General features: G+C 42.7%; 1 protein-coding gene across 9 annotated transcripts in view; it reads left to right on the top strand.

The window, feature by feature from the left end:
- Window positions 1-24727, top strand: part of Sipa1l1 (signal induced proliferation associated 1 like 1) — a 332505-nt gene extending 307778 nt beyond the window's left edge. For all 9 annotated transcript variants that reach the window (XM_070030941.1, XM_070030933.1, XM_070030924.1 and 6 more), the window contains 7 exons: window positions 8049-8288; window positions 9098-9263; window positions 14472-14718; window positions 17747-17893; window positions 19382-19496; window positions 22118-22199; window positions 22841-24727. In XM_070030941.1, the coding sequence (XP_069887042.1) occupies window positions 8049-8288; window positions 9098-9263; window positions 14472-14718; window positions 17747-17893; window positions 19382-19496; window positions 22118-22199; window positions 22841-22984 (1141 nt within the window). In that variant the 3' untranslated portion in view covers window positions 22985-24727. The remainder of the gene's footprint in view (window positions 1-8048; window positions 8289-9097; window positions 9264-14471; window positions 14719-17746; window positions 17894-19381; window positions 19497-22117; window positions 22200-22840) is intronic.
- The last annotated feature ends 927 nt before the right edge of the window (window positions 24728-25654 follow it).

Here is a 25654-nt window from a genome sequence, read left to right as displayed (position 1 = left end):
TGTGTGTGTGTGTGTGTGTGTGTGTGTGTGTGTGTGTGTGTGTGTGTGTGTGTGTGTGTGTGTGTGTGTGTGTGTGTGTGTGTGATGTATTTGCATAGTTCCTTATTTTAAATAGCTTAATATGAAGACCTATTCATATTGTGGTCCGCAGTGGTCCCTAAAGCCTCTGTTGCTGTATATACCTCTAACCTGAGCCACATGTTTCTCTAGGCTCTCTGTATTAGTATGCTTTTGTGGTTAGTGAATATCTCCCTCTCATAGAGGGTAGTCACTTGGATATCCCTCTCACCCATTTAATCATTCCTATTTCACTTGTTTATTTTCCCCAGTGCTTTGGAATTAGTGTCTCCTGAAGCCCTCCTAAATTGTAGAGCCAGTATTAGATATAGTATCGAATTGGCTGGTATTGAACACAGTCAGTCAGAGGAGCCCTGCTTAATCATTATCTTCCATATTATCTATCATTGAAAGACTTGTTATTTGTACAAGTAATCATGGGAAACCCATTTAGCGCCCCTCCTCTTGGTATTAAGCCAGCATTCAGCCTTTGCCCAGATTTTGCCACAGCCATTTGACAGGTGACTAATTACTGCTTTCCTCCTTCTGAAAACACCATCCTTAGCAGGCCCAGCCTGGCTAAAACCCATTCCCTTGTGCCATGCCTGAATAGTAGATGAGTCCCAGCTATCCCCTTCAGCAGCTTATAACAGAGCAGATATTTTTCATGGGAAGGTTTGGTCCCAGTGATGATGCAGAAATCCATAGCATTTTCCCCAGCTGTCATTTGTTTGACACTTGGGGATTTGATTGATATTCAGGTCCCCCATCCCAGTGGTTTATTCCTTTGTGAAGTCAGCAAACAGTACCATAATGAGTAGCATCACTTTTGCCCATTGATCCTTCCCACTTACAAAGTTTTACCACAACAAGGAATGCAAAATAGCCAGATTGCAGCACATTGGGTTCATGCTTTCTTTTGAGTATCAGGTCATAATATGAAATCTGGACAAATTCAGAGTCTCATATTCTCAGTTACCTTGTTGCTCTATTCCCTTCTTGTGTTTATGGTGGTGGTGGTGGTGGTGGTGGTGGTGGTGGTGGTGGTGTGTGTGTGTGTGCGCGCGTTTTCAAAATGCATATCCTAAAACAACCAAACAGAAGCCTGAGTTGTTCCATTTGGTGGAAAGAAGTAGCCTATGGTCTTCATTTAAAAAAAAAAAAAAGGAGGTAATGATCAGTTCACAGTGACATCCTGACTAAATCCTCCAAACATATAAACTCTTTTTTTACAGTAAGAAAAGAAATAGATAACTACAGTTGTCTTTCCTGGTATATTTGCCAGTCTTCCTTTTATATTATCAGCCTGTTACCTTCCTATACAATTCCTATCAAGTAATGAGTCACCATGGGTAAAACAAAATTGGAACCTGTTGAATTAACATAAAATCTGTAGGATTATGCAATAATACAGCATACAGTTTCCCTTCGGAAGCTTGAGGCTGTCAGTTTTATGTTAGCTGTACTGTAATTAAACCCCTTTCAGAGATTTCTGGGAGATGTGTAGCTGCACATCCTCAGGTAGACTGAGGCCAACAAGCTGTTCAGCTTCAACAAAATCCCACTCACAGCTGTCCAAAGACAAAGCCACAGGGAAGGAGACAGGCCTATTGTAGAGTGAGAGGTTTATAGGCTCCTATAACAGTTGATAAACTCTGGGAAATAGAAGGATCTGTTAACACTTTTTTTCAATTCACATGTCTGGGGTTCTAGAACAATCTTAACTCTGCATTGACCTCAACCTGCAGGGACCACAACTGATAGCTTCATCTGGATTTGGATAAAGAAGTTGGATTTTTACCAAATACAACCATTCACATAGATTGGGGCACAGTTCTTAATTGGTATGCACATTTTCAGGGAGGCTATTTTTTTTTCCAAGTGTCCAGACATCTCTCAACACTATTCCATCTGGGATTAGGATGCTGCATGTTTTAGTAGAGTTTACAGGTGATGCTCTATGCCCACTCATGCTGAGAGTTAATACTGTACATTAAGAGATGCCAATGAAATATTTTTTGTCTGTATCTTTGTTCTCAAATCTAACCAGTTGTTAAATAAAGCTAACTGATTTGTAACCATTAGTGAACAAACTGTACTTGGCATTTCACACCCAGATCTTGTATCCACTGTCATGTTCACAGATAAAACCAATAATCAGGTTTAATAGTTTTAAGTGATTATCCTAAGAGGATACACTTAGAAGCAGAAACATCATTTGTAGATTTCACTGTTTCTTACAGTAAAAAGAAAGCAGCAGCTTGTTTTAAATACTCTGAACAAAACACATAATCTGCATACATAATTCTTCCTTATATCTAAAAATTAATCACCAAGTTGTCTTTTATTTGGTCTTTCTTTCATCATATACTAAATACTTAGAATTGCCAAGGACTGTCCTAGGCATAAGAAATGTGGTAGTGAGCAGAACAGAAAGCTTTACAAGCCTTTATGGAGCTTATAGTTGAATGGAGAGACTGCAGAGAGATCAAGGAATTAAATATACAGTGTAATCCAGGGTGACAAATACTAAATAGGAATATTTGCTTGAGGAATACTTTAGAGGGAGTCCACCTTGTCGCTGGCATTGTTAAATTAAGAAGATTAAATTTCTGCCTTCAAACAATTATTTGTTGTCCATCAGAGAAACAGAAACTTCTGAAATTTTTGTTGTTGTTGTTGTTGTTTTGGGGTCCGGTCATGGAGCCTGAATTCTGGGCCTGGGCACTGTCCCTCAGCTCTTCAGCTCAAGGCTACCGCTCTACCACTTGAGCCACAGCGCCACTTCTGGCTTTTTTCTTTTTGCTTATGTGGTGCTGAGGAATCGAACCCAGGGCCTCGAGCATGCAAGGCAAGCGCTCTACCACTGAGCCACCTTCCCAGCCGGAAACTTCTGAAATTTTATAGAGTGAATATGTCACTGTCTCTGATGTTTCTGAGCATTTTCTTTAACATTTCTTTTTGTGCAATACAGAAGGTATTGTTAAAACGAGTAGTGGACTGGGAATGTGGCTTAGTGGTAGAGTGCTTGCCTAGCATGCATGAAGCCCTGGGTTTGATTCCTTGGCAACCACATAAACAGAAAAGGCCAGAAAGGGCACTATGGCTCAAGTGGTAGGTGCTAGCGTTGGGCATAAAAAGCTCAGGGAAAGTGCCCAGGCCCTGAGTTCAAGCCCCAGGACTGGCAAAAAAAAAAAACAGCAACAACAACAGAACCAGAGTCGCTATTTTCTACAACATGAAGCAATATTTTGTAGATTGATGGACCCTCAACTTATTTTCTACTCTCCAGGCTAATTACTTCCACCTTTGTTTTTGGTGGGAGCATACTGGGGTTTGAACTCAGAGCCTCAGAACATGCAAGGCAGGTGTTCTACCACATGAAGTATGACCCAAACCCTTTTCACCTTAGTTAATTTTCAGGTAGGGTCTTTCAGTTGTTGCCAGGGCCAGGCCATCTGAACTTGATGGTCTTGATGATAATCCCACACTTCCTGATTTAGAATCTGCTTGGTTTTTGTGGGGTTTATTTTTATTCACAGTGTTAGACTTTCTAAATAGGTGCTCTACTATTGAAGTTATGCCTCCAGATCTTTTTGTTTTACATATTTTTTGAATAGGGTTTTGGTTTTATTCCTGGACTGGGTTAGACCACCACGTTCCTATTTATACTTCACACAGAGCTGGGATAACAGATATGTGCCATCATGACTTTCCGGTCTCCATCTCCTGAGTAGCTGGTATTGTAGGCATGAGCCACCATATCTAGCCAATTATTTCTACTTTGATTCAACCATTAGTCTTTGAAATCCTCAGAGTTATTAACCCACTATTATCATAGTAGGTTACCATATCAAGATTGATATTGTTCAATTAAAATGTGGGAATTCAAATGTACCTCAAATACAGTGATTTTCAATGCATGGGTCAGGGACCATTGCATCCTATGGGAATACATCAGAAGCAAAAATTCTCATGCTCCCTAAACCCATCCCACCTACTATTTCAGAATCTCTGGAGGGTAGCAGCAATCTTGCTCAAGTTTGAGAACTGGCTTTAGTAATTCAAACATGCCTGCACTCAAAAGAGTGCATATGAGACATGGTAAGTTGTTAAAAATATACACATGATTATCCAAGATGAAAGATGTATAAGCTAGATGATAATAGATCATTGCTTTTCCATTTACCAGAATCTGCTTCAAATTCCATCCAGGCTTGAGGATTGAGATTTCTGTGTTATAAGTATATGTGAGGTGTAGACATAGTAAAGTCAAGGGAAATCTGCAAACGGAAGACTATGTCATCTCCCCTGGTAACAGTCACAAGCCTGTCATACTGTTTGAAAGTATGCCAAAGGCTGTTCTCTTACATTGTGGAAGCATCTTTGTCATTGCTCCCTCCAAGAATGTGTGCTGTTAGTAACCTTGGCCTCGGTGTCATTGTCTTAATGAGCTTATCAGCCTCTGTGTTTTTACTCACTTCCTTTTTTCTTTTCTTTCACCTTTCTACTTTTAATCTCCATACCATAGCAGATATCTAGTATTATTCTGTATTATTTATCTAGAATTGATTTAATTTGGAACAAGTTTATATTGCATTTCCTTAAAATTGATACTTGTTATCAAGAGGTATAGTTTCATTGTTTTTCAGTTTGTTTATGCTTGAGATTTTATGAGGTTTCTTCCATTCTCTTTATCTGGAAAATACCTGGTGGCGGGGGAGGGAGATACCAGAGTAAAGCTAAGCATTTATTACTATAATTTTTATAAGATTTAAATCCAGTTCTTCCTTCTTAGTTATAAAGAGGATCGTTCTATTTGATCCGAAGTAATAAGATCTAGTTTCTATGGAAAGCCCACCAGATGAGCTTTGCTTAGTTTCCTATTTTCCCCTCATCTTGTTCCACTCCATTGGCTGAGCCTCAAGGACTGATGAGATCTCCTCCTTTCAGATTATTGACTTGCTTATTTGGTGCATATGTTTTCATGGAAGGGTAACATCCATACAGGAAAAGGCACAGTCATGGGTATACAACTCCACATGATCACTATCCACATCAAAAAGATATTACCAGCATCCATGTGCTACATATGTCCCCATTCCTTCCTTATTCATATTTCCTCAGGGTAAACACAACCCTGAATTAGAAATTCAGATGAATTTTGTTTATTAGGAGGCTTTATAAAATCGAGCCATAACAGCTGTAGTCAGCTGTAGTCAGCATTATATTGGCTCAGATTTACCCATGTATGCAAGTAGCATTGGTTTGTATCCTTTGCTGGATTTTTTTTTTTATTGTGAAAATACCGAACAGAGGGGTTACAATTACATGGGCAAGATAATGAGTACATTTCTTATCAAGCATTGTTGCCTCCTCCTTTGTTTCCCCTTCCCATTCCTTCTCATATCCCCCTACCCCCCTACCCAATCTTCCCCCCCACACACACCAAAGTTGTAAAGTTTGTTTTTTGACATAACGACTTGTGCATTTCATTGTTGGAATGGGTCCACCTGTATCCCTATTTAAACAATTTGTTTTTTCCCTTCCCCTCCACAAATTATACCAACCTCAAATACAGTGAAAGCAGGGGTTATATCGTGGGGGAGGGACATACAAAGCAACAAAGAAATCATCTTATAAATATGTTAGAAACAATCTCATGAAAGAAAAAAAAACATTTGAATACTTATCTTGGGATTCATTTCCCTAACATCAACTTATGTGACCTTTTCTGCTTGACTCAGACATATACTAGTTATTGCAAATAAGGGAAACCATTGGGCCTATGTTTCTTTGGGCCTGGCTTACTTCACTTAATATAATTTTTTCCAAGTCTTTCCATTTCCTAACAAATGGGGCAATGTCATTCTTTCTGATGGAGGCATAGAACGGCTAGGGCATTCCTCAACCGAATTCTGCATCCTATTGTTGGACATTTGGATTGTTTCCATTTGGGGAATATTACAACTTCTTGAGCATGTTCTTTGTTACAACTCTGTGTGCATTTCTTTTGAATTGGCAGGAGAGCACTTTCTATGTCAAAGGATATACATTATGTTCAGCTTTAGTAGAAACTGTGAATCAGCTTGCCAAAATGGTTATGACAAGGAATACTCCACACAGCATAGTTCTAGGTGCTTCACATCCTTTCTGGCACTTGATATTAGAACTCTTAATTTTGCCATTCTGGTAGATGTGAGTGGTTCCTCATGATTTTAATTTGTATTGGTAACTGGGGATGTTGAGTACCAGTGTTTATGTCTCTTTTATTTTTATCTTTTAAATACGCTCTTTTTTTTCCCCCAGTCCTGGGGCTTGAACTCAGGACCTGAATGCTATCCTTGAGCTTCTTTTTTTTTTGGGGGGGGGGGTCCGGTCATGGGACCTGAACTCTGGGCCTGGGCACTGTCCTTCAGCTCAAGGCTAGCGCTCTACCACTTGAGCCACAGCACCACTTCTGGCTTTTTTCTTTTTGCTTATGTGGTGCTGAGGAATCGAACCCAGGGCCTCATGCATGCAAGGAAAGCACTCTACCACTAAGTCACCTTCCCAGCCCCTCCTTGAGCTTCTTTTGCTCAAGACTAATGCTTTACCACTGGATTCACATATCTGCTCGGTCTTTTTTTTTTTTTTTGTAATTTATTGGAGGATAAAAGTCTCACTGACTTTCCTGCCTGGACTAATTTTGAACCATGATCCTCAGATATCAGTCCTACTGAGTAGTGAGGATTACAGGTGTGAGCCACTGGAGCCTGGCTAAATGTCCTCTTTTGAGTAAGTTTTTCAAACTGCTTTTCATTTTCCTTCTGGGACCCTATTGTTGGAAATACTGTGTGTATATTCTCGTGATTTGTGTCCTTTCATGAATAGCTCTTAACTTTAATGTCTTTAGTCTTTTCCTTTATGGTCCTGTTAAAGAAACCCGTGCATCTCTTGTGAAGATCTTCTTTTGTATTATAGTTCAGAATCTTTTGATGTATAGCTTAAATATATAATCCAGCTAGAATTGGTTTTATGTTTTCACCAATATATAGTATCTAGGGACAATTAAAATCTGTGTTTTACCATACATTTTTAAATACTCAAATAGTTTCAGATTACAGAAAAGTTTCAGAAATAGTGTAGAATTCCCACACACTCCTTGTAGGACATAGCCAAGCAGTCAATATTGATGCATTAACTGAAGTCCATATTTATTTAGCTGTGGCTCATCAGATTTTGACAAATGGAACTGCCATTGACCATGTGCTCTGAGACCTCAAGCAACAGAAAGTTCACTGCCATAGGAATCACCTGTCCTTGGACTCCTAAGCAGGAAACTCAGTAGAGTCCAAAAAAAAAGTGTGACCGTGGGTCTGTGGGGCCTCTGGAGGTCCTGCAGTTAGAGGCCATTGTAGCTACTCTCTCATCCCCAGTTTTGGAAAATTCTGCCTTCATCACAGTTTTAAATTTGTTTGTTATAAAACAGCTTTTTTGAGTTCATATTAAAGCCAGATTCCCTGGGGAAGGAGAGCTCAGTGCACCCCTTAGCCCTGGGTGTGAGGGGAGAGCTATGTCCCTCACTCTGTCTTCTCTTTTTCTTACCTTGGCCTTAGAAAAAATCACCAGGGTTCCTTCTAAGAAAACAAAACACATTGCCAGTGACCCTGCCAGGCTTTCCCCTGTTCTTTTCTCATGTCACTTGCCTCTTCTAGACTTAAGTGTGAACCAACTTTAGTGGTACCAATGTGACAGTCTTAACTGTTTTTACCTTTAAATTTAAAAGTACAAACTAAGCCTCAGTGACCATTTGTGACTTTAAGAGCAGACTCTTGAATTCTACTGAGAACACAAGAAGGCCAGCCAGTCATCTCCATTAATACTTTATGAAACATTCACTACTCTTTAAGCTGGGCATCACACCCACCCTGGATATCAGCTCTGTAGCTGACATAGAGACCCTGAGATGCACACTTAAGACCTTTTGTCTTTGTTCTGCCTCTCCTCAGTACCATGAGCTCCCGGCACTCTGCCAGCCCGGTTGTTTTCTCCAGTGCCAGAAGTTCACCTAAAGAAGAACTTCATCCTGCCGCCTCCTCACAGCTTGCACCTTCCTTCTCTTCCTCCTCCTCCTCTTCCTCTGGTCCTAGAACATTCTACCCCCGTCAGGGAGCTACTAGCAAGTACCTGATTGGATGGAAAAAACCCGAAGGAACTATTAACTCCGTGGGATTTATGGACACAAGAAAGTAAGAGTTCTTTCACTTCTCTTGCTGAGTGATTTGCTTTCAAGATGGCATAGAACAGAAAGGGTTTGGACAGTGTCTTACAAAGAACAAAGTCAGGCTATGGGGTTTGGAGGCATTGGTTTAGTGAAAGGATTATTTTTCTTTCCCAAATAAACTTTTCTTAAATTGTTTCTCTCCCTTATTCCCTGAAGAAGATTTACTGCAGAACATTTGGATCTGAGACTCTTGGCTCCCTGAGGAAACAGTATGTCTGAAGGGCACACTTCAGAATAATTGAGCCTCTGGTGCTAAGACTGCTTCTAGAGCCTCTGATTCTATCCGTCTCTACCTTAACATAAGACAGTTTCACTGTATCTCCCAGGCCAGCCTGAAACCTGCTCTATAGCCCAGGCTGGCCTCATATGTCCTATCCTCCTACCTTCTCACAAAGGCTGGCTGGGAGCACAGTCTGGGTTCAATATTAGAAAATGAGAGAGTATACAAGAGGATAAAGGACTTTTTGATACAGTATAGCCAAAAGTTAAGTGGTTCTTTTAGTCGTTTTGGTTTTATGAAGGTTAAGATTTAAATTCATACTTTTCTAGTAAGCATGGTGCTAATTTTGGCACAGCAGAACTAATAGTTTCCTACGAAGAATGATTTGCTCATCAGACTTTACTTCATGTTTCAGTAGGATTCGGTTAACATGTAACTGGGTGGATTGTGATGTAAACAGAAGTCGTTCTCTTCTTTAACATATGTCTGTTGACTCCCCTCCTCTACAGCCTATCATGTCTTTGGTTTTCCCCATATCTTCCCTTCCTTCCCAGGCGTCATCAGAGTGATGGCAATGAGATATCCCACACTAGGCTGCGCGCCTCAACCAGGGACCTCCGGGCATCCCCCAAACCAACCTCCAAGTCCACCATTGAAGAGGATCTAAAAAAACTCATCGACCTTGAAAGCCCAACTTCTGAATCACAGAAGAATTTTAAGGTACAGGAAAGGGCTTAGGATAAAAAGCAATTAGAGTCGTAAAGTTCATTTTTCGACATAACAACTTGTACATCCCATTATTGCAATGGGTCCACCTGTATGTATCCTTATGGGGGGGAGGATTGGGTGGGGGGACGGGGCGGGGAGAGGATGGGAAGGGATGGGAAGGGGAAACAAAGGAGGAGGCTACAAGGCTTGATAAGAAATGTACTCATTATCTTGCCCATGTAATTGTAACCCCTCTGTACAGTATTTTCACAATTAAAAAAAAAAAAAAAGCAATTAGGCATGATGGAACTGTAGGTCAAAGTTCTACCCTCCAGGGGGGCGCTGGTTCTTAGCGCCTCTTCTCTTGGTGCCTATTAACCTGCCCCTGCCCCACAGCTGTTGCTTCTTCTAATGTGTCCTACTTAAGGTTCATGGTCCTTGGTCCTCATATGACATTGCTTCACAGAATTCTGCCCCTTCCACAAAGCCTTCAGTGCCTTCTGCCACTAGAGGGTTCCTCATCCTGCTCTCACAGAAGCCCCCAGCTCACCTGCTGGCCACACAGGGTGTGTGCTCCCCAGGAACCAGCAGACCTGCCTAGTGGCTAATCACAGCATACCATTCCAAAAGGAGACAGACCTCTTCAGTCTAGCAAACCCAGTCTTCATCAGTGTCTTTTGAACATTTCAGATCTCTGTTCTTAAAGCTTTTCTCTATTTCCCTCAGAATTCTTGATGCTTCATAACTTTCCTAAAGTCCTGTCTTCTCCTCTACTAGCCCTGAGTACTGGTTTAGCATTTTTATTCATGTATCAGTTCCAGACTTGTTTAGGATCACAGAGTGAGGTTTTGTTTGTTTGTTTGGTTTGGGATGAGGGTGGGGACACTGGTGTTTGAACTCAGAGCCTCCTACTTGTTATGAAAGTACTCTACATACAGCTGAAATACACCTCCAGGCCTTCTTTGCACTGGTTATTTTTGAAGAAAAATCTTGATTTCTGCTAAGGATGATCCTTCCTATATGATAAGTTCCAGACACATGCTTGGACTACAATCTGTCTACTTGTTGGAATGACAGGCCCATAACACTCTTCCCAGCTATTGATTAAGAAGAGGTCAACTTTTCTGCCCACACTAGCCTTGAACTTCCATCTGCTCAATCTCAGCCTTCCAAGTAGCTAAGATTATAGATAGGAGTCACCAGCATTCAGCTAAAGTTTCCTTAGTTCAATCATTTAAATTCCGTTTGAAGGGTCTGGGAAGCTTTAATTTCATAAGAACTTGGAGAATGGATTGAAAATGGAAGCTACAATCCCTCCCACTCACAGCTTCTTGCTGAGCAGAGGAGAGAGGTATACCAGGCGGGAGGTGCCATGTGTTCTGGGCACTTCTAGGCTTTCACAGGCCATGTTGTGCATTTGTGTGTGTGTATATATGTATGCATACACACCTATACGTGTTTTTCCCATGTTGGTCAGATAAACCTCCTAAACTCAAAAAATCGACATTTGCAGGAATTCAGTGTGTCCCAAGGACCACTCTGGAAAACAAATGATTTATTAACATGATTTGCTATATTACCAACTTGTTTTATAGATGCAGCCATTCTTAACTTCTGTCATTTCTGTTTCAGAAGCCAGCACTTCGCAGTTTTGATTCATCATCCAGGGTACAAATGGTTTCCTTAGTAACCTTGCAGAAGATTTTGCTAGAAACTTCTTTATCCATCAAAACCCAAAGAAGTATATTAAAAATTTTAAGTATCAGTTTCAAAATAAAAATTATTACAGATATTTTTCTTTGAGGTCAGAGGAAATAAAACTTGCCCAGGAAAGGATCTTTCCACTAATTGCTACTTGAACATTTTGGCAAAGAACAAACAAATTAAGAGCTCTCATTCTTTTGATTTATTCATGCAGTGGAAATAATTGAAGGCAAATGTCTATTTTGCCCTTATTGTAGGCCTTGGCTTTCAATTTCAAAATGAATTTGACATTTCTGTTTGAGTCAGGTGCACTTTGTTGTTCTGTTGACTATGTTAACATGAGACCCTCTACAAAGAAAGTATGTCTGCTGGCTCTAGCCTACTGCAAGGGGCTAGCTGAGAGCAAGAGCTGGGAATGTGCTGGCTCTCTTTGGTTTGTTCCCTTCTCCTTGAGTTGATTTAGTTTCAGATGAGTCTAGCTAAGTAACTCCATGTGTCTTCTGAGAGCCATCATCTAAATGACTGGGTTTTTGCTTTGTCAGGGAGCATCCCTGAAGAAGTCTCCCAGGCTACTCCTGGCTCAAAGACCCAAGCCCCTGTGGCAGGCTTCAAGTTACTGGTAGAGGCCAGCTTAGGGCCATGATACTTGTGACTTACAGTGGCTTTCTAGGATGACCATTGCTATTGTCTGAGCTATTGTCTGTCATTTCAAGGCTCATCTGCCAGTAACAGGACTCCCTGTTGCAGGACATGACAGTTCTCTACTGGACAGGCTGGAGCCCAGAGTATCCAAGCAGCTGCCCTGAGCTCTGCCTGGAAAACAGTGACAGAGCATCCATCACCACAATCTAGGAGGGCTGGGGAGGGGTGGGAAGGGACACCTTCCTTCCTGAGCACAGTTTGGCAAGAGAATAGTGAATGGCATATGGTTTGACAAAGCAGTCAGGGTGTTCTGGAAAACCGGGTAGGATTGCACACCTTTGAGACTAGGAATTGAGGAGGGAGGAGGTGAGGTGCCACACCAGCATTTTTGTATAAGATAGCAGCTCTGGGAAGGTTGCGTCCTTCTAGTCCCTGCCTGCCTGTGGTACAGGATGCTACAGCTTCAAGTAAAGCATGCCACCCAGAGGATCTTGAAGTCTATTACTATTTCCCAAAAAGAGCAAAAATAAGATTTAGTAACAGGTTTTGAAGACATAGGTCTATGCTCTAGAGGTTGGGCTTGGCAGGCAGAAGCTTTCTGAGATAGTCCTAGAAGGCAGCAGAGGTGATCTAATTTTCAAAACCACAAAAAACTATAATCAGAAAACCAGTTAGCCTCTTCTTCTCATAGGTGCTTCTTCTCATAGGTGAGGGAGGAAATTGCCACCTCTGCACCAAACCAGATTCTCCTGCAGAGCGCTCGCTGCAGCAGCTGGACTTCCTCATGAGCATCTCATGGACCTGGCTGAACTAGGCTTGGATTTTTAAAAGTAAACATGCTTGGAGCAGGCACCAGAGACAAACACCTGTAATCCTAGCTACTAGGAGGCTGAGATCTGAGGATGGTAGTTTAAAGATTGACCTTATCTGCAATTAGCTACCAAAAATCCAGAAATAAAGGTGTGATTCAAGTAGAGTAGAGTAGTGTAAAGTACTAGTACTAGCCTTGAGCAAAAAGCTAAAGGGACATCACCCAGACTCTGAGTTCAAGCCCCTGGGACTAGTACAAAATGTTAAAAAAAAAAAAGTAAACTTTTTTTTTCCCCAGTTGGTTTTGGCCTTGGTGTGTGCAGAAGCTCTGCCTATTGTGTGGTGGTATCTTTGACTTGATTAACCCATGGCTTATTAAACATAAATATGCAAGGACCTAGCTCTAGGTTTCTGGATTTGTATTATAGGAGAGCCGTTTTCAGTCATTCTGCATTCTCACTGTGGTGGAAAGTACCCTAGTGTCTTTCTGCCAACAGCGACTCTGCTCCTCTTCCCATCTTCACCCCCTGTTGTTCCCCATCAATGTGAACAACAGCCCATGAGGACCTGAACCTGAGGAGGGATAGCTTGATTGTTCACAGGACAGGACATGCTGGTCTCTAGGTTGCAGTTTGTGTCTGCTGTTTCTCAGTTAAAAGGATTCTCAAAGTTTTGCTTCTTGTGGAAATCTCAACTGAAATCTGGTTTGGTCACCAAAGTCAAAACTTATCCACAAGAAACCTGTCTGGAACTATTTGTCATTTTGTTTTTTGGGTCTGGTCATGGGCTGTCCCTCAGTTCTTCAGCTCAAGGCTAGCGCTCTACCACTTGAGCCACAGCGCCACTTCTAGCTTTTTTCTTGCTTATGTGGTGCTGAGGAATCGAACCCAGGGCCTCATGCATGCAAGGCAAGCGCTCTACCACTGAGCCACTTTCCCAGCCCACTATTTGTCATTTTGGTTTAAATATTTGTCATTGATAAGACTGATTTCTGTGTTACTTCATACATAGAATCCAGGCACAGTGATATCTGTCTGTAATCCCAGTACTCCGGAGGCTGAGAAAGGAGGACTGAAAGTTTCTGTCTTGAGAGGTTCAATTAATGTAACTTCATAATTAATTCTTATTGAGTCATCTATTACTCAAGTTATTTTATTTTGATAATCAAATGTCTTTGTTACCAGCAAGCACATTATCACTTGACAACTTCCGAGGCTGCTCTCCCTGCTGGGTAGCTCTGACAAGTTGTTGTACAAAGAATTTCATTTCAACATGTCAGTTTATGAGAGTATAGTGCATCTTGATTGTTGTTACCTTTTCCATTGTTCTCCCCCATCTCTCCAATGATACTCATCTGCTCAAGTTGCCTGGCTCCATGTTTACCTATGTACATTGAATATAATAACTGCCCACCCTTCCATTGAATACAACAACTGCCCACCTTTCCTCTCTCCATTTATCTGCCCTCCCCCCCCCCCACTTTCAACAACACATTTCAGCTTCCTGGTATTTGTTTCATTAAACTAAGTTAGTTGTCCAAAGGAGTCACATTATTAGGATCTTCCCCTGTATATACCACATTTTAGTCAATTTATTTGTGTATCTATACAAAATGTTTTTTACCACTTCTGACGAACAGTATTGTGATCAGCCAGAACTCCACTTAAAACGTATGGTAATCCTGCCAGCTGTTGTGCTCTTGTTTTATAGCTGAGAAATCAAGCCCAGAGAGATTACATGATTTAGTCAAAGAGGATTCAAATAAAACATTTTTCTGACCCTAAGTCTTGCTCTTATCCACTGCATATAATACTGATAAAATCCACTAAGTTCTAAGTCTGAGTTACAGATGGACCCTGCCATGCCACCCTCCAGCAGCCAAGGAATGAAGTAACAACTGGAAACTCCTCTTCTTAAGGATGGGGAAATAGATGAGAGCCCCATAATTGGAAGGGGCTCATCTAGAACAGTGGCCACATGACCCCTCCTACCCCAACCTTGCTCTAAGCCAGACCTTGTTTCTAAGCCAGACACTGATGCCTGCTTGTCTCCCCTGTTTTCCAGTTCCACGCACTGTCCTCCCCTCAGTCTCCTTTTCCCCCAACGCCCATCTCACGGCGGGCCTTGCACAGGACACTGTCAGACGAGAGCATTTACAGCAGCCAGAGGGAGCACTTCTTCACCTCAAGGGCTTCATTTCTGGACCAAGCACTGCCCAACGATGTCCTTTTCAGCAGCACGTACCCGTCTCTCCCCAAGTCCCTGCCATTGCGGAGGCCGTCATACACCTTAGGAATGAAGTCATTGCATGGTAAGTGTGCCTGCCACTGCAGGTGGTCAGTGGAGGGCTTCCCGCTCCATGCACCTACCCTTCCCTTCTGTGAGCCCTTTTGTCCCACATCAGTCACCTGGTATGCCTGTTCAAAACAGATTCCTAGGCCTCACCCAAGACCTGCTGAAGTTGAATCTCCAAAGGAATAGTCTGGAAGTTTGTAATAACAACATCCCAGCTCCTGCTGGGACTGAGTAGACATGGTAACACTAGATTATTTTTCAGAACTATTCCCAGCCTCCTATAAGCCAGACCTGCCATTGTCCTCTGTCTTTCCCAGGCTGTGACAATATTGCCTACAGGGTCAGCCACCCATTTGAAGATTCATCCCTTCATCCAGCATTATTAGTTAAGGAGATGGGTACTTGCTCATCTATGCTATGTTTGCTCAGAGACCTAACTAGGTTCCAGTTCATTAATGACCATGTTTTGGGGACTTTAGGTTTAAATTTTAGTCTTTTCCTTTATCCTGTGTAGATCCACTTGGCAGTTTCCCTGGCTTAGCCCAGCACACACCTGTTGAATCACACCATGCTCTAACGCTTAACTCCCATCTTTTTTTCCTTCTGTGAATTCTGCTGTAGCTTTTCTCTTTTGTTTATTCAGATGCACATTTATTCTCCTTTTCAGAAGCTGTATTTTCTAAGCCTGCTGTTTGCCCTGCAGCATTCTTGAGCACCCACGCTCTTAAATATGTCTTCCTATCTCCACACTGCTTGGCAGCACAGTCCCCCTCTCCCTCTCACCCCTGCAGACACACTCAGCATGGTGCTGTCTTCCTCTGTCCCTCTTCCACCTACATATGAACAAGTCTAGCTTTCCTTTGCTACAGAAAGTCATTCCCAGTAAGTCAAAATGCACACATGAAATGATCACTTCCAGCCATTGGACTCTAGAATAAGCCTCCTGATGGTAACTTAACATGTCCCTCCCACTTTGTGCTGAATCCCATTACTCCTGCAGTTTTACTTGGATACTATTTCATTCCTTTTTTTTTTAATTTTTTTAAACAATAAAAAGCCCTCTGTGCACCCTGTCTTCATGCCCGTTATCACAGTGGGCCCTCTCTTCCAAGAAGCTCACGTTCCAAGAGAACAGCCTGGAAATCTGGCTCCCAGATTTCTCCCAGGTCACTGGCAGCCCTGGGGGTCAAGGCTGAGTGAGCCTGCAGAGTGCTGGGAGCAGGAAGGGAAGGCACAGGCCACCTCTTCCAGCCTTCCCACCCTATCCTCTGGCTTCTCTGAAAGCCACATGGCAGCTGGGGTGATTTCATGATTTCAAGCAATCCTTGTTAGGCTGATCTCTCTGCCCTTGGCTCCTTTAGTGACTACCACTGAAATACTTGGGGGATGAAAAAGCATTTTGTTTTGTTTTGTTTCTTCCCCTTATATGGGAATTTGGGTCCCAGAGATAAAAGGGCAGAGGGTTGTGAGTGACACACAAAATTGTCTGTTCCACCTACTTACCCTTGGTGGGAGCAAGTTTAAATAGGAATGAGCATTTAATATCTGCCAGTATTTGCTGCCTTCCATTTACTCATAATTTTTCTAATTTTAAGCACATTAATAACTAGCAGCTGCACTTCAGAGCAGTTCTTTACGTAATTTGAAAGGGAAAACAAGCACTAAATATACTCTAGCTTACCAAGCTGGCATAAGAGATGAAAACTTTTTAACCCCTTCTAAACAGGTACTTGTAGAGCCATAGATTTTTTTTTTAAGTATAAGTTCTACTTTGAGCTGTGCATTTGGGGGACTTACAGTCATGTTCTGAGATGTCCTTCTCATGGAATTGCACACTTGGCCATGTTTCCATCCCAGCTTCTGCCTCTTGAGCTGTGCCCTCCTGCCCCTGCAGCCTTCCCTTTCTGTTGTCTGCCTCCATAAACATGAGCAGTGGCAGCGTGCCCTCAGGTGGCACAAACTGGCTCCAGTGCGTGTTCCTCTCTGCCCAGACAGCTTAAGGTTGTTACGTCCACTGCTATAGAGATTGAGTACTTGTATGCAACAAACTGTCACCCTTAGAAAGAAAACCACCATAACCAAGGAGTTTGTTTGTGTGATGCCCCAGATCTTGGGAAGGAAAGTGATACAGGTATCAATCCAAAAGCCCCCTTGTGGGCCTCCTCTGGTCAACTAGCAGTCGCACATATTGGGATTTGTTTCTCATACTACCTGCATTAGTCTGGCTGTGGGGGCCATGATACTCTTAGGGCACAGAGCACTGGACCTCTCCAGTCTCAGGGAGAGAGCCTATGGAGACTGCGGTCAGATCCAGGTTCCTAGTCCAGATAAAAATATAGTAAGACCAGCTAGCTGGACACTGCTGGCTTACACTTATAATTCTAACTACTCAGGAGGCTGAGATTTGATGATCACATTTAAAGCCAGCCCAGGCAGGAAAGTCCATGAGACTTTTTATCTCCAATTAACTCCTACTCCCCCCCCCCCCCAAAAAAAAATTTTTTTTTTAGTTGGAAGTAGAGCTGACTCAAGTGATAGAGCACAAGCCTTGAGCAACAAAGCTCAGTGACAGTGCCCAGCACTGGCACAAACAAAAATGAAAGATCCAGCTGTCTCCCTAACAGTAGTAAGCATCCTTGGGCTGGCTGTTTCTTGGAATAGGGGTCTTCCTAGCCTGAATCCCTTGACTTCATGAGGAGAAGCTCAAAGAGTAGTGCTGCCCTAGACCCAACTGAAGACAGACGGCTCCTGCAAAGCAGAACTACTGTCTTTTGTCTGGGTGCAAAATTTACATTCTCATGACTCACTCCCAGGAGCGAGATGATGGAAAGTTATTTTTAAAATGAGGAGAGACAGAGAAGTCAATTCTTATTTCAGGTTAGCTTTAGAATGGTCACTAATAACCTACTAGACTACAACAAATGCCAGCAACAACTAGCCAGCAACAAATAGCTTACAAATCAATCATTATGGGAAATGGGTAAGGTCTTAAGTAGTTCTACTGTGGGCACAAGCACTATCCTATCTTTTATCCCCTGGTGCAGGGGAGTTCTCGGCCTCAGACAGCTCCCTCACCGACATCCAGGAGACCCGAAGACAGCCCATGCCTGACCCTGGCTTGATGCCCCTGCCTGACACTGCCGCAGATTTGGACTGGTCCAACTTGGTAGATGCTGCCAAAGCCTATGAGGGTGAGTCTGTCCACTGATGATCCAGATAGTATGGCTCAGGAACCTGCAGCACCATTTTGTCATTTGCAAGGAGTGAGATCAAATCTGTCTACTCTGCCATCCTGAGCACACTTCACCTGCATAGCTGGGGCCCACTGGGGCTAACAGTTATTGAGTGCTCAGTAGGGCAACACCCTGGCTGAGCACATGGTCTCCTCAGCTTAAGATGGAACCTAGTATTTCTTCCACCCAGGAATCTATGCATGGATACCTCACTTCTCCCATAGCTAGAGAGGGTAAAGCATCCCAGCATTCATATAAGAATGTAAATTCTCATGTTTCACAAAGTTAGCATTGCAAGCACACAGTTGGGGGTATCAGGATGCTTGACCTACTTGGTTGTGACCAGTCTGGATAGATGTGGGATGCTTTCTTGGCCCTTCATGTTTAGTGCAGTAGCATACCTGCTGACTGTGTTGTTCCTGTGCCAGCAGCCTTCTGACTCTGTACTAGCTTTAGGCTGGAGGTTCTATAATGCAAGGCCTCAGATTGGCGTGGTCCTACTTTGCTAAAATGAAAAAAACTACAAGCAGTAAATTTTTTGACATAAGGTTGCCAATTATTCTTCTTTGAGTAAAGACTGGTTTTGTTCTTAACATTCCAAAACATTCAATACTAAAAATACCCCTTATAAAATCATGATAGCAAATAATTGGGGGAGGAGTTGTTATTAGTATTACTTGGGAGAATTGAATGTTGCTATTCTGTCAAGTTTCAGGTTGGGGATGAAATTCCTAGGCTTTAGAAGTCAGCAGTCCAGCAACCAGGGAGCAGTGGACAGTGAATTCCTTGCCTCCTTTGTGTTTATTTAGCTAATGGAAATTCCCAAGTATTAACTTGATTTCTCAAATTGTTGGTTAATCTGAGAAGGATTTTAGGAAGGAATTTGTAATACAGAAAGTAGGGACTTGGGTTAAAGGCCACCTCTTCGAGCCTTCCTATCCCCATCCCCTCTTCATGCTTCCCTGAAAGCCACGTGGCAGCTGTGGTGACTTCATGGTTTCAAGGAGTCCTTACTGGGCCATAGAGTGGCCAGGCATCTTGCGGGAAACACACTTAAGGAAGGGTCAAGACTTCAGTACACAGGCATCATCACTGCGTGAAGAGCCTTGGTCCAAAATTTAGCACAAGGCCTCTTTCCAGGGAAACATTAGTTAATAGCTACTTTGATGAACAGGGAGAGAATAGACTAAAACTGACTCACAGCAACTAGTTTATGAAAGGAAGTTACCATGTTACTCTTCTTTATAACCAAAAGAATAATATTTCTCCCCGTGAGAGTTAGGAAATAAGATAACCAGGGAGAGAATAGACTAAAACTGATTCATAGCAACTAGTTTATGAAAGGAAGTTACCATGTTATGGTCCTTTATAACCAACAGAATAATATTTCTCCCTGTGAGGGTTAGGAAATAAGATCACCAGTATGTTTTCTCCTCTCCCTTGCAGTCCAGAGAGCCTCATTTTTTGCTGCTAGTGATGAAAACCATCGCCCCCTGAGTGCGGCGTCCAACAGTGACCAGCTTGATGAACAGGCTCTGGTGCAGATGAAGGCATACAGCAGGTTGGTCAACAGTTGTAAGGCCCCACTCTGCCCTGCATATCACCCCAATAGCAACAGATGCAACAGAGGAGATGGATGACACAGGGTTTTGCCGAATGAGGCTCGTCCTGGCGGTGGTGCCTCTTTACTTTTTAGTCAGAACGCCCTCTAACAGAGTACTGCAAACACAAACTGTTCTTGGATGACTTAAGGTCAAAATCATGAATATCTCTCACTATTGAATTATGAAATCAAAATTGTAGGATATCCATCATTTGTTTCTGGGGGCGTAATTGCAAGAAAAATGATTAGTATTAAATGTCCGTGGGCCCTGTACAATTTAGTCCTGGAATCTGGTTTGTTAATCACTTCCCCAACTGCCATTGTGGCCATGCTATAAATATGTCCACATCATAGCATGCACCTCAGAGTCCCTGTGTTATATATATATGCCTGAGAGACGCGTAACACACCAAGCGAATGAGCAAGGGAGGGAGGCTCAGCAGGTTTTCTGTGGATAGAAAGCCTGGACTTGATGACCACCATTTAACTGCAGAAACTGTGTTTCCTGTTTTCCTCTTAGTTTAAAATGGTGATGTTACAGGCTAGATGTGTTATATTTCTGTATATGAAAGCACCCAGTGGTCAGCCATGGAACATACAGAATAATCCCACCAGTTTGAAATCTCTCTCTTTAAAACCATCTGAGGACGATTAAGAATCCAGGGATGTAAGCTAGGTGTAATTGATGCAGGCCTATAATCCTGACAGAAGGCTGAGTCAGGAGGATCATACGTTCAAGACCCACCTGAGCTATATAGAGTTGGCCATGTCTCATAAGATAAAACTAAATAAAAACAAAGAAGGTAGACATCTATTAAATGTGGTCAAAGCAGACAATAATAGGAAAAGCAAGGTTGCTGTGGTCACACTGATGGACTATGGGACTAAGGTTTGAAGACTTCTCAACAAACTTACAGGGGCGTGCGCTTAGAAGAGAAAAGCACACGTGATTTCCTGTGCATTGTGAATGTAACAGAGATGCCTCATTCACTCTCACCACTAAGATAGCAAAGGTGAGCAGAGCAGCAGTTTGGTTATTGAGAGTCAAAGCAGAGTCCAGAATGGACCTTCTCAGGATAACATCTCCAATAAAGAGAAGTAGTCAGACTTTTCTTGGGGGAGAGACCGTTGTCTTAGAATCTTAGGATGAGGGTGAGTTGGACTCCGCGTTCAGAGTGGACTGAGCAAATGCAGCTGGGGTCGAATGTGCTTTAACATACTGTCTGTGCACTCAGACACAGAATTCATTTTGAAGAAGCTTTACAAGACAAGTGCCTGAGCGTTTTGTCAGGCCTGGCAGGCCCTTGGGCATCTTGTCCCCACACGCCATTGTTTCTGCTCCCATTCTGCCACATCTCTGGCCTTCCCCCATCTAGGTGTGACCAGCCTGTTTCCCACATCATGGATGGCAGCCACCCCTTCCCAGTTAAAAGCCACTCATTGTCATCTCTTGGTTGTCTTGTCTGAAAAGTTCAGAAGTCATTATCATTCATTTGCCAGGTGCCTGCCCTTACTTCAGGCCACGTGGGCCTTGTCTGTTATAGACTAAGAATTTGCGAAAGGCAGCAGCCCAGTTCACTTCACATCAGGAATTCTAACTTGAACTTTGGTTTTTGAAGTAAAGAATTTCTTTAAAAAATGCCTATTATCCCATGATTGAGACAATTTGGGGTCACCACCTTTCTTCTTTGGGCACACCACCTCTTTTCTTTGGGCTCTGGAAGAGGGCAGCTGCACATTTTCTCAATGAAAATTTCAAGTTCTCTGTTGAAGGAATCTAAAGTCATGCATATGGCTAGAATTTATGCAGGAAATTTTTAACAGCTCAAATTCAGGTGTGAGGGGGAGATAAAGAGTTGACAGAGGTCTGCAGCCGAGGGTCTGGATTGTGGAAGCACCCCTGGTCTGTGGTCTGCTTGGCCTTCCAGCCTCCTGCACCTCCCTTGAGACCCCACTAGTCTGAATAGCACTTAAATAAAACTCAGTTAAGCCTAGTGCCAATTGTAATAGCACACAATTAAAGGCATTAAACTTTTGAAACATGTAATGTTATTTTTTTTTTAATATTTGGAGGTATATAGACTAGTTGTCGACATGAGTATAGAAGCATAGCTACAGGCGCAAGAGTGGTTACAGACCATTGTTTTGGGACTCAGAGACCTGCCTATCCTGGTGGCCACAAGCAGATTCTGCCTGAACTCTCTCCTACACAAAGCACCAAGCTCATAGAAGAGATCTGAGGAATCATTGCACTATGTGACTGTTGCTGCTGCCAGAAAATACCTCTTGTGCTTCCAGAGACGTTTCTTGCTCATAGCCAAGCAGTCTTTTGTCAGAAGATGTATCATCCTTAACAAAGGAAACCATTGATTGACTGCTGTTCAATCCTGTATTATCTTTTGTTAAGATCACCATTTTTCTCTTTTAAAGTAGAGATGCACATGAAGTTGCCATACTGAGTAATTTGACATTGAAATCCATGTTACAAATACAGCCTCCTCAGGTTTTTAAAGAAGAGAGAGCACCACCCCAGCCATGGCGGCACTTGCCAGCATTGCCTTTTGTCTCTTTTCCCGCAGTAAGGATTCCTCTCCCACTCTGGCTTCTAAAGTGGACCAGTTGGAAGGTATGCTGAAGATGCTTCGAGAAGATCTGAAGAAGGTACACATTCTCTTTAATTCCCAGTCTGGAAATACTCTGTCTTGACTATCACTGTCAGTGTGTTAGTAGAGCCAGGCGTGGGCATTTTCCTTATGCAGTTGTCCTGTCCATGAGTCCAGGGGGTTGTGTGGAGCTCCACTCCCACTGACACACAATGTGCAGAGACCTTCACTGTTGCACATACAGAGTAATTGTTCCCTCCTTTACGAATGCCTTTGAAGCTCAGTCAGGCCTATCTAGACCCTCTTGTGGCCTTCCCAGCCTCTGTGTAATGTGTCATTCTACCTTGGCATTGTTGTTCAGGCTTTTGCATAGGAGCAGTGGACACTTGTTTCTTTAGTACCTCTGACTTCATCAAGACAGTAGCCACCAAAAAAAAATGGCCTAAAATTCAAGACAGCCCTTCTTAACAAATACATACTAATTGTTCACATGCCGAGCTAATCTTGTAGTAGTAAATCTGTGTAGAGGCCCTGGGCTTAGAGCTGCTGTGCCTCCGGGACCAGGCCATGTAGGCAGGTGTTTTATGGAATGAAGAATGGAAATGGGCTCATCGAAGGGATTGATAGCTACTTCTCCTGAAGGCTGGGCAAGGTAATATCAGCCCTCCTAGTTTGATTCTGCCTTACTTTACCTCCCAGGAAAAAGAAGACAAAGCCCACCTTCAGGCGGAAGTGCAGCACTTGCGGGAGGACAACCTGAGGTTGCAGGAGGAGTCACAGAACGCCTCCGACAAGCTGAAGAAGTTCACAGAGTGGGTCTTCAATACCATAGATATGAGCTAGGGCTGCTGAGGGGAGAGGGGGTGGCGCGCCCTCTAGTGGTCTCCTGAAGCCCCTCGTTCATGCCTTCGAAAGTATTCTCAGAGCATCTTCCCAGCTTCCCACTTTGCCCCCTTCTGGGGAGTGCACAACACAACTGCAGATCCACAATCATTATCTGCCTTTTGTAGAAAAGCAAAACAAAAAAGTAAATAAAAATTTTAAAGAGTAAAATAAAAGTTTAACTGCTAAAATGTGAATGTCTTTATTTTTTTGCACAATATCTTTATCTGTTATGTATAAAAAGAAACTGGGCCTAGGATGAGGTCCCTCCTGGCCCATCTGCCTGTATTTCCATCAGCTTTCTGATCTACTTCAGGTAACCCAAGCTTTCCCTGTTATCCTGCAAAATATCATTGTCCTAGAGAAATAAACACTTTTTTAAACTCATTTATTTGGGGAGTAGGAGGGTTTTTTCTTTACCTTCTTTCCTAACACCAGAGAGGGCATCTTTGAGAAAAGTCCCACCTCCCTTGTATATGAGCTGGGACTGTTTGACCTATCACCAGAGCCCAGCAGGATTGGAGACATTCACAATAGCCAGCCAGTAACCCAGAGAGGCACCATATTGCCAGGCCTGCAGGCCACACCCCCTTCTGACCCCAAACCCTGATGTCACCTTCTACCTGTTCTTTCTAGGGGCTCCTTTTAGTTTGGCTTAAATAAACCCCACTAAATTGGAATCATCCTCTCTTACAGAGTCCTGGCTCCAAGCATTAATTGGTTTCCAAATTCTGCCAAACTAGAACCTTACCTGTATACACGTTGAATGCATTTTGGTCAAAAGTATATAGTAGTGGTTAGAGATTTTAAGAGATGTAGCAACATTGCTTCTCAAAATGACTAAATAAATAACTTCTCTAGGAGAAATCAACATTTTAATGCTTGGTCCTTGGGAGCAATGACTGTAATAGAATGAGCTTTTGGAATCTGCATGCTCCAGTGTGAAATTTAAGCACGGCATTTTCTGCATCCTTTTGTGGCCATCCAAAGGACTCTGCTGCAGAAATTATTAGTGTGCTGTTTTCCCTGTCTAGTGATGCAGGCTGTTTTGGGGCCCTGGGCCTCACCCCTGCAGAGCATGAAGACTCGGGGGGCCAGCCAGTGTTGACTGACTTGAGAAGACTTTTATTTCATGCCTTCATAATTGTCACTAAACTGGCCCCTCTGCCCCTTCAGTGGTGACTCTGATCTAAGGGAATGTTCAGCCAACTTAGTGGTATGTGCTTAGAAGTCTCCGTCCTTAAGTAATCTCAACTGGTTTGTACTCCATTCCTGAGAACAGGAGGGCTCCCTCCCACCCCCGCACATACCTTCTGCCAGATTTTTCTGCTACCGTTTCATTTATAATTGTGATTTCTCCATGGGATTTTTGTTGTTGATGCTGTTGTTGGCATTTCTATCATGGAAGTAGGAAGATTTCAGAGTACTTTGTAAAGATTTCAACCTGTCTGTCCCTCTCTCTAACCTGTATGAAGGAGATTATGCATTGCCTGAAATCCTTTGTAAATGAGAAGCACTGCTGTCATCCACACACTCTGTGTCTTGCTTACCCCTCTGAGTTTTGTTTTCATTTTGTTTCCCATTTTCTTCTGGGACTTGGGGCAAGCTATTTATTAGAGTTTTGCAACAGAGTTCTTGTTTGAAGCCTCTAAAGACTACTTGTAAAATCAAACAATAAAATTCATTTTAAACTCTCTTGTAAAACGTGTTGGTGTTGTTTGCCTAGTGTTTTCTTACTTGAAAGACCACCCAGTAACTCACTGACCTTCCTTGCTACGCCCTATTTTTCATCGAGCTCCGTTAACACTAAAGATAAGTCTTGAAAGTTTGTCTTCCAGCATTTTAATATGCTTGTTTGCATGTCCATGGAGAGTTCCCATTTTGCTTTACTGTTTGTGAATTGGTTTCCTCTTCCTTTTCCACATGTAGGTCTTAGCTAACAGTGTTATCATTCCCTGAGACCTGCACACTTGTGTACTGCCTACTATACACCCGAGTTCTCACAGGAAGTTGTGTGCTCAGGGAGTAGAATTGCCTGTTAATAGGCTATGCAAAAATATAATTGGAAAAGTTAATCTACTGAAAAAAAAATCAAAGCAGAACCTTTTTTTTTTTTTTAATCCGCCACATCACTGTTCCTCTCCGATGGTGCAGCTAATTGAGAACTGACAGGAGGTTTTTGTTTTTTGGGTGATTTTTGTTTGTTTGTTTGGTTCGACAGTTTGGCAAATTCTAGAATTACAACGGAAGAGAATGGATGCCACAAGATATTTTGATTGACAGGCTGAGAAGCTCTGTTTAGACTGCTTCTAAACATGGCTTGAAGGGTTTATACCATGTTTCTGAAGGGTTTGACATGGATTAGGAGCTCCTCAGGGCAGATGCCATTGGCCTGCCTTGATATATGGATTCTCGTCCCTCAGTGGACTGGAGAGGTCCATGGGCCAGGCTCAGAGTCTGCTGCAGGTGATAGCTGGGTGGAGTTACCAGCTCCTTAGGATGGGGATTAAAAAATGGTAATTCAGGAGGCAAGGAAAGATGAAAAAAATGGAATCCTTTTGCCTCTAGCTAAAGGTAGGATGATCTAAAGCCAGATTCCTGTCTTAGTGCAATGTTCCAGCATCCCTCAGC

The sequence above is a fragment of the Dipodomys merriami genome, unplaced genomic scaffold (genome assembly GCF_024711535.1).
Source record: "Dipodomys merriami isolate MVZ:Mamm:240054 unplaced genomic scaffold, mDipMer1.0.p SCAF_1, whole genome shotgun sequence".
NCBI lineage: Eukaryota > Metazoa > Chordata > Mammalia > Rodentia > Heteromyidae > Dipodomys > Dipodomys merriami.
Note: the sequence above shows the minus strand (reverse complement) of the source record. Positions and strands in the feature narration are given on the sequence as shown.